Genomic DNA, 9838 nt, shown 5'->3' with positions numbered 1-9838 from the left:
TTAAGGTGAAAAAGAATTTGATCTGTGAGACGACTTCGAAAGATTTTGAAAAAAAATAGAGAATCATCGTGCTGATAATGTGTTATAAAATAAAGAGAGATGGGAAGAATAAAGAATAAAGAAAATATTAAAACAATAGAGAATGTACTTTATCAATCAAATGGATGATTTACAATGCTTCATCAGAGTCTCTATTTATAGGCATCAGAAGTATAAAAGAAGTAGAGATCTAATTCTAATAAATATTAGAATTTAAAGTACATCAAAATTTTATCTTGATCATGATGGACATCCACTTAATAAGATATTCATAAAATTTATAACTATATCTAAATTTATAAATGAATTAGTGTAACCTTCAACGGATTGTGAATATACTAAAATCCTTTATTTTTATAAAGGGTCAATATTTTTATATATATTTATATAAATTTAAGTAAATATTATTTTGAAAGTAGTTTTTATTTTATCTTTTTTATATAAAATCTAAGAACTACATCAACATACCCAACTCCATTCTTTTAATTTGACCATTGTAAGTAAAAATATGTTTAATATTTATATATTTTTTATAAATTTATTGGATGATTATTTTCACTAAGATAGGTGTGCTATAAATTTAATAGTAGTATAATATATGTTTTTGAAGTTAAAATCTCATCAATTTAAATATAAATCAGTATGGATTTTACTAAGGTTTTGCGTTGGGTTAATTATTAATTATTTTAGATAAAATTATATAGATATTTGAATATGAAAGTATATTTTAAGTTTTAAGTTTAGTATTTGTACTTTTACTTTTAAAATTCATTCCTCTATTCTTCAAATTTAAAATTCAAATCTAATTGTTAGCATCATTAAAATTTTCTATTAAATTCGTTGGTGTAATATTTTGAAGTTAAAAAATACTCACTTAGTAACCATGTAACAAAAAATGGCATTGCAATGGACTTGAATTTAACGAATAATTTTAATAGTATTACTAACTCTTAAAAGTTACATGGGCATTTTAATCAAAACAAATTATTTGAGCTAACCAATGACATTATAAAAATTTGGGGTATTAAATTATGTCAAAAAGTTTAAGTTAGAGGTTGAATCTTAAATTTGAGTGCAACATAGGGATCAAAATTGAAATTTAATCATTATAATATAATTTAAAATTTGAGTGTAGCATAAGGACTAAAATTGAAATTTACCATTTTCCTATAGAATGCAAAAAGAAAATCAAATTTAGTGACTCCACTTCAAATGCTTAAATGGGTGGATTGACAATACTAAAAACAATTAGTGATTTACATCAACTCTACCAAACTATTGATGCTATGTTTTGAACGTAAAGAAAACAATGGCTACCTACGATCAATCTTGCATGTGGAGCGATGAAAATGCCTGTGAAAGTGACTTATTACTACTCTGTAACCAAAATGCTATTAGCTTCCCATAATGCAGCATTCAAGATCTAGCTTTTGCATGGCTTCAGTTTCATGTTTATGTTATTTAGACTTGATATACATATATTTGGTTTTTCTTTCAAAAATTTTATACATATCTTTATATTTATATATAAATATATTTCGGGTATAAATACATTTTTAAAGAATCAAAACAACTTGGATGAAGAAACGTGCAATCCAAACCATTACCTCAGGAGAAAGGACAGGAGCATTTTCTCTTTCTCTTCAGCTTTCATTAATGGAGGTTGGGGCAAAGTTATGCTATCAAGTTTAGGCAAGTCCAACAAAATAGGACCCACATAGACATATTAGTAGAGTCATAGATTTTTAGGAAAGCTTTGTTTAAATGCAAAGACCGTGATTTTTGAACAGTGATGGATTATCTAAAACCCTGAACAAAAATGATGAGTTGCATGAGCAGTAAAGGCCAGAAATTATATGTCAGCTTTCTTCTAATAGGAAGCATATCGGGAAAAAGGTTGCACATACTAAAAAGAAGAAAGTTAACCTTTGCGGTGTTTTCTAAAAGGCAAATCTGAAAATTCAAAGGTTGCTAAAGTTTCTTCTTTTCTTTTTATTCAAGTTAATCTTTGAATTTGATCACATTAGAAATTTAACTTAACAATTGTTCCTAAATTTCTTGTATTAGGAATATTCAAGATTAACTTAAATAAAAAATACATTTTCGACCAAAAAGGCAATTTCTCAAATACATTTAAAACTTAAAACTATTTTGCAGGATAATTTATTGGATTCTAACAAGTATGTTTCAATTTAAAGAACAAAAAAAAGGAACTACATGGGTGAAGTCGTGAAGATATGAAGAGTTGAGAATGTTCAGTAACAACAGCAATTGCCAGTTTCAGGGGTTCCTTGGAGTAGCAATAAAGACTTATGAAGGACCAAATCCACCAAAATTACTTTTTTTTTTCTAGAAAAAAAAAAGATTTATAAGCAGAAAGCTTGATTGCTGTTTTTGATGATCTCAAGGTGAAAATCATGGGGTATGGTTCTCAAATTCATCCCATGATTTTCCTCACATTCTTATTCATATCATTACAAAGATCCCACATTTTGGTTGCTGAGGGTCTATTACTGGATAAAGCAGTGGACTTCAGAGTTCATGGCTTACAACAATTATTCTTCATGGACGAAACTGTGGGGAATAACAACCAAGTTGAGAATGTTTCAGGACAAGATGACAAGTTTACCAAGAGAAGAGTTCCATTAACTGGTGTTGCAAACTGTTTCCCACCATCTCCATCACCAAACATTCGAGCTGAGGCTTCAGTTCCAGCACCGCCAAAGGTGGCCCATTTCCACCCACCGCCGCCTCAATCAACCACCAGGCCGCCACCTCAAATAACCCACAAAGGAAATGCAGATAAAAGAATAGTTGGAAGAATTCTGGTTCCACTTCTGGTGTCTGCAGGAGCTGCATTTTTAGCTTGTGTTCTTGGGCTCTGCTGCTTTTGTGCCAAAACCAGCAAGAATAAAAGAAAGGGAAGAATCAGAGGCAAATCAAAGTATAAGAGTGCTCAAAGTTCATCAAGCAAGGTGATGTTAAATCCTGGTTCAGATCTCTTTTATCTTGATACATTGGTGGACTTAGAGCAGCAATCTATTTGTTTGAAACAAAGCACTGAAACTGAGAAAATATCATCAAATTATAGCACTCTAAATCATGGATTCGATAAAATGGAGGAATCAAACAAAGAAGTTGCTATACTAAAATCTCAAAACGCTAGCAGTTCTTCAACAAGAGAAATAACGCCGATTCATGAAGATGGACAATCAGAAAGATATGATGGAAATTGCTCACTTTCTGATAAAAGAATTCCCATGGAATGTCCTTCATCTGATGATGAATCTTTTCATTCTTTTGTTGATCCACATTCCCCGCCACCGCCCCCACCACCTCCACCACCACCACCACTGCCCCCAGTAGTTGGTGTCCGTCCTTCAAATTCTTCTTTGTCTGCTACTAAAGCAAGACACAAAGCTTCAAGTTCTTCTACATTGCTCAATGTAACACCTGCAAGGAATTCAGATTCATCTACAGGATCAAATGTAAACCCGAGTGATATCCCACATTCACCTCAAACACCTTCTAATTCTTTGCCAAGTCCTCCTGGTATTCCTCTGGGCAAAGATGGGTCTCCATTGCCAAAATTGAAGCCACTTCACTGGGACAAAGTAAAAGCTGCACCAGACCGCTCTATGGTATGGGACAAGCTGAGGTCAAGCTCATTCGAGTAAGTTATTCCGTGTTCTTTTTGTGAACTTAATTTCTTAATCTTAGAATTAGCTTTAATCCGACACACAACAGATTAGATGAGGAGACGATTGAATCGCTTTTCGGATACAATATACAAAATCCAATTAAGAATGATGAAACAAAAAGCAAAACTCCTTCTCCAAGCAAGCATGTTCTTGAGCCTAAGAGATTGCAGAACATAACAATTCTCTTAAAAGCTCTGAATGTGACACCTGAGCAAGCTTACAATGCATTAATGAAAGGTATAGCTCTTAAGTCTTCTTTCAATCTACAACCCCCTTTCTTTTTCCTTTTACACTTTCTCCATAAATTGGTGAAAAGCAGGAAATGGTTTGGTTTTACAACAATTAGAAGCATTAGTGAAAATGGTACCCACCAAGGAAGAAGAGGCTAAGCTTTATAGCTACAATGGAGATATCAATGAATTGGGGTATGCTGAGAAGTTCATTAAAGCACTTCTAAGCATTCCATTCGCTTTCCTTCGAGCAGAAGCCATGCTTTTCCGAGAAACTTTTGAAGATGAAGTAATTCACCTTAAAAACTCATTTTCTATGCTGGAGGTAAGTATCAATCTGTATTTGATATAAGCTCTTCTCTCTATATATGTATATATGTTCTGCGATATCTCTTTTTTCATTGTTATACTAGGAAGCCTGCAAGGAACTAAGATCAAGCAGGCTGTTCTTGAAGTTACTTGAAGCAGTGCTAAAAACAGGCAATAGAATGAATGTTGGAACAATTAGAGGAGGTGCTACAGTATTCAAGCTTGATACCCTCCTTAAGCTTGCAGATGTTAAAGGAACTGATGGGAAGACTACTTTGCTCCATTTCGTCGTCCAAGAGATTATTCGATCCGAAGGAATAAGAGTGTCTGATACTGATACCATTACGGGAAAGATGAATGAAAGCAACAAAAGCCAAACAGCAGAAGAAAAAGAAGAAGATTACAAAAGAAGGGGACTGGATCTTGTTTCTGGTTTAAGTACTGAACTCTACCATGTGAAGAAAACAGCTACAATTGACCTTGATGTTCTTGTAACTTCTGTCTCAAACTTATCAAATGGCAAAGATAAACTTAAAAATCTAGTTATGGAGGAGCTATCAAGAGATGAAAAAAATGAGAATTTCATTCGTTCAATGAATTCTTTTCTGGACTATGCTGAGAATAATATAAAAGAAGTACAAGAAGATGAACATAGAGTACTATTACATGTGAGAGAAATTGCAGAGTATTTCCATGGAGATGTGAGCAAACTAGAAGAAGCTAATCCACTTGGGATATTTCTGGTGGTAAGAGATTTCCTGGGAATGTTAGATCATGTTTGTAAAGAGCTTAGAAACTCCAAAACCCCAAGCAGTCCAAGCCCTTTGGCTCCATTTCTATAGATTACTGAATATTTTGCTTGGAGTGTTAATAAATTTTGAACATTTGCTCAAACTGTAACCTAAAAGATTGTACTTTCTTGGTGTATTTTCTCTAGAGTTTTACATTAAAATGTCAGCCGAGGCCGATTGTTAAGCTGTTTTGTTGAGTTGAATTAAATTAGTGGCAATTTGTTTTTGCATAAACTGTTTTTACGATAACGATGATATCATGAGAAGAATTATTATAATTTTGTATATTAAATTATCAATTGTTCTACAACAAACCATTTTTAACGAGTGAGATTAGACCTGTGGATTATCTTATTTTAAATAGCCTTCATGTTCATAGGGTGAGGCCCGCACCCTAATCTCTCCAATTTTTATTATAATATAATTTTTAAAATTAAAACATTTAAATTATATTTTCTAAAAGATTGAAATAAATGAGTGGTTATCTTCTTCACTTTTGGTAAATAAAAATATTTTTTTCATTTATGAAAGCGTGGAAAATGTTTGGTACATATTTCTTATAAAAATAAATTCGAACTAAGGATATTGTGTTGAGAATAACTTATATTAGGATCATAGTTTTAGATACTAATAAAATAGTACCACATTATCGATAACAAAGAATTATTATACACTCATCTATATCTAATATCTTCTTCAACTTAATTTAACTTTAATAAAATTACTTAAAATAATTAATTTTTAAAATTATAAGCAAACATCTTTTCTTTTCTTTTTACAAATTTTAACCATTTTTAATTTTTTTCCAGAAGTTGATATTTTTTTAATTTTGTGCAACCAATTTTAAAAATAATAATTACTAGGCAATTGATTTTAAATTCTTTTCTATTTCATATTATACATTTTAAAAGTAAATATTGTATTGAATACTCAAGAACAAGATTCGTGTAAATTTTAAAGTTTCTATGTCATCGATTTTTTATTTTAATTACTTTTTTTAAAATAGTGTTGGAGAGTAAATTGAATATGGATGGGTATATAATAATAACAATTTTGTCTTTAAAATTTAATGATGTGGAAAAATTTTATTGGAACTTAAAATCATACTTTTAGGATGATCCTAATATAAGTTATTTTGTTGATTAAGTCTTAGCTCAATTGGCATATGCATTGTTGCTAATGCAGAAGGACATGAGTTTATTCTCTTATTTATGAGTTGGGGAGAAACTATAGGTAGTTTTAAATAATAATAATATAAATTATTCCCTTTTGTGTTTATATAAGTTTAAACTAGAGTGAATTCATTTAAAGTTAAAAATAATGAAAATATTGTTTTATTTTCATATATTTCCACTTTTATTTTTTAAATAATTTTAAAATTTTTAATCAAACACATTTTCTTTAATATTTTCCTTTGGTGAACAATATTTTCTATTTTTAAGAAAATGAAAAGAAAATTAACTTTAAGAAAACGAAAACAAAATTAACTTAGGTTACCTGAAACCAAACAATATCTTTTGAATAGCAGTTAAGAAAAAAATTTGTGTAAAGAAATAAACATATTTTATCTTAACATAATTTCTCAAAATATTTAAATATTAATGAAAATTTTAAATTATAATATTTTAATATCTTAAATATAAATTCCAGTTTTATGTATTTATTAGATAAGGGTGGACCTTGAAGAAATAACTTTTTTGTTAATAAAATTTCAATTTTAACATTTAATTCATGAAATTGATTTTGGAGTTTTATTATTGCACACTAGTTCTAAATTTGAATTTTGTCAAAAATTTAGCCATTTTTAATATAACAATATGACTCTATGAGAGTATCCCATGCAATCAATTGGTTTTATAAAACAATCTATAAAATTTATAGGAAATATATAATAATTCAAGAAACCGAATTTTATAAAATTTATTAAGGAAATTCTAAACAGTTCTAAAATTTCTAAATATTATAAAAAATTAAGATTTTTAAATTATTTTTTGAAATTATAAAATAAAAATTATTAAAATGTATATTCTAAATCAACTTGGACAACTGCTCATCCAATTTCATCCCATCGAATTTTAAAAATCTAAAATTGAGAATTTATTTTGAAATTTAAAAAAAAACATAAAAATATTTAAAAAGTCGCATCCAAAATGAACTTGAACAATTGGATATCTAGTCCAAATGGACTCGGACGCCATTTGTACAGATTTATTCTAGATGTATATTTTTTTAATATTTGTTATAATTTTACGAAATTTAAGAGATGACTTGATAGTTTAAGAGAGTGTCACATCATCACCTTTTAACGGTGTTAAAAAGAACTACACTATTTGAATGAACCCAAGTTCAAGGGCTAAATTGGGAGAAGTTGCGAAATTCATAAACTAAGATCCTATTTGATAAAGTGTTGAAAAAAAATTCAATCAATTGAAAATTGATATTTTTAGCAACTTAATTTTTTTTTATGTTTGATAACCTAGATGAAATTTACTAGATGTAATTTTTTCACAAAAAGTGTTGGAAAATGATAAGTAGATAGGGACTTACTTATCACTTAATAGAAAATAAATTTTATTTTATTTTATTTTATTCAATTTCATTTAAAATTATATTATCATTTTTCAAACAATCTAATTATAATCCCTATTTAAAATCTACACTTAATTTTTAGTACATATTCTTTTACACTTATTGTTCAACACTTAATTTCTTTTAATTTATCAAATATAGCCTAAATATTACTTTATCCCCATAAAATTAGAACTTTTGTATTATTTAATAGCTTATATTTTAAAACCAATAAACTTATAAATTTTAACTAAAACATATCAAAATTATTTAATCAGGCTTAAAAAAAATTTAAACCCTTTTATGAATGAAAATTTAAAAACTTAAACTCATGATGTGGATAAAAAAAGGTAAATTACACCTAAGGTCACTGAACTATCAGTAAGTTTACTTTTTGGTCACTTAACTTCAAAAAGTTACAAAATGGTCATTGAACTATTCGAAAGTTTTCATTTAAGTCGTTGAACAAGTCGAAAGTTTTTTATTTAAGTAATTGGGTTGTTAATTTTTTTAAAAAAAGAAAAGTATGGCTAGCGAACTCCAAGTGACGATTCAATGATCAAGATCCAAGTTAGTTTGACAATCAATGTCTAAGATCGGAGAAGAAAGTTGTTTGGGTTTTGGTTCCCAGATTCATGACTTTCAAAGTTATTTCATGAAAAAAAATTGAACTATAAAAGAGAAAGGAAATGAGAGCTTTTGATTGGTATAAGTGATGAGAACAAAAAAGGTCATTCAACAACAATTTTAACAACCCAATGACTTAAATGAAAACTTTCGAATAGTTTAGTGACCATTTTGTAACCTTTTGAATTGAGTGACCAAAACGTGAACTTATTAATAGTTTAGTAACCTTGAGTGTAGTTTACCCTAAAAAAAACCTTATAAAAAAGGCTTAAATTGGTACCTAAACTATACTTTTTTCCCCATCTTGATAGCTAATTTTTTTTTGTCATAAGTGATATCTAAACTACTTTTTTTTTCTCAAGTTGCTACGTCCATTAGTCAAACCATTAATTTTATTTATTTTTTAAAAAAAGGCTTGACCTATAAATTAGTACCTAAAGGTCTCTTTGATTCACTGAAAATAGCTTCCGGAAAATTACTTTTGGAAAATAGTGTGCATTTTTAGAAAACATGATATGTTTTGGTGTTTGATTGAGTTTGTGTAAAACATTTTCCGCTGTTTGGAAAATTTCCTAAATTTTTTTTCGAAAATGGTTCTATTGTGAAATAAACAAAACATAAATATTTTCGCATTTAAAAAAATATTTATTTCCATTAATTATTTTATAAAACCAAATTTGAGTATTTGTAAATCAATAAATAACATTAATAGACAAAAATAATTTGGTGACAATTTGTGAAATATTATTTCCATAATTTTCTATAAAATTGATCGGATGTTTATAAACATTTAATATCTTAAACGTCAAATTTTTAGCAATTTTCCTTAGCAATTTCATAATGCATTAACAATGCAATTTTTTAAGTGCCCATCACTTTAATTTCCTTAATTAAGATTGTGATTCTTATAAATTTATAAGTTCCTAATTGTTTTTTTTCTCTTCATAAAACCAAGCATCAAATATGTCCAAGCCAGTTCTCATATAAAGCATACAAAGCATAGATAAAATAATCTAATCACATAGTTAAAATACTCAATTATAATGAGAAATGCCACTAGAATTCATAAGTGAACAAATCCTAAAAGCTTACAACAAAGCTCAAAAGAAGTTCCAAGACATAAATATCCCATAAATAAAATAGAATGCATGAGACGATATTATAATAGAAACAAAAATGTTTAAAATCCAAATCTTTAGCATAATCATTTTTCAAAACCCATAATGAAAGTCATCTAACCTTGAAAGAACTTTTCAAGACAAATTTCCCTAAGGTTCTTAGTTTTAGCCAAGATTACTTTGGTTTGTTACTCATAATCAAAAGCATTAGAAAGAGTTCATCGTCAAATCCCTCAATTGACATTACTTCTCCAAAAAAATGTGATAGGATAATTTTATCCTCATTAAACTTTTTAATGGCATTAGAAATCTGATAAAGTTGTTATGTCATAGGTCGAATGTTCTCATCATCGACACTTTCTTGCATACTTTTCCTTTTACACTTTTATCCTCCAATGGATGAAGAAGCTTTTGTTCTAACCTCTTCATTTTTTTCTACCTCAAAGTTCACAGAA

General features: G+C 28.7%; 1 protein-coding gene across 1 annotated transcript; it reads left to right on the top strand.

The window, feature by feature from the left end:
- The first annotated feature begins 2328 nt into the window (after positions 1-2328).
- Positions 2329-5254, top strand: LOC105784570 (formin-like protein 11). The gene is made up of 4 exons (XM_012610473.2): positions 2329-3712; positions 3787-3977; positions 4060-4295; positions 4384-5254. Exons 1-4 carry the CDS (start codon positions 2457-2459, stop codon positions 5119-5121), a joined length of 2421 nt encoding a protein of 806 aa, XP_012465927.1. The 5' UTR covers positions 2329-2456; the 3' UTR covers positions 5122-5254.
- The last annotated feature ends 4584 nt before the right edge of the window (positions 5255-9838 follow it).

Source organism: Gossypium raimondii, chromosome 13 (genome assembly GCF_025698545.1).
Source record: "Gossypium raimondii isolate GPD5lz chromosome 13, ASM2569854v1, whole genome shotgun sequence".
NCBI classification, from domain to species: Eukaryota; Viridiplantae; Streptophyta; class Magnoliopsida; order Malvales; family Malvaceae; genus Gossypium; species Gossypium raimondii.
The sequence above is the reverse complement of the archived record's forward strand: the minus strand, read 5'-3'. Positions and strand labels throughout refer to the sequence as shown.

Bases quoted from the DNA above. Each gene is read 5' to 3' on its own strand.
- LOC105784570 (XM_012610473.2), top strand. From the start codon at position 2,457: ATGGGGTATGGTTCTCAAATTCATCCCATGATTTTCCTCACATTCTTA. The intron at 3,713-3,786 runs GTAAGTTATTCC...GACACACAACAG, and splicing joins CTGAGGTCAAGCTCATTCGA to ATTAGATGAGGAGACGATTG. The intron at 4,296-4,383 runs GTAAGTATCAAT...TTGTTATACTAG, and splicing joins ACTCATTTTCTATGCTGGAG to GAAGCCTGCAAGGAACTAAG.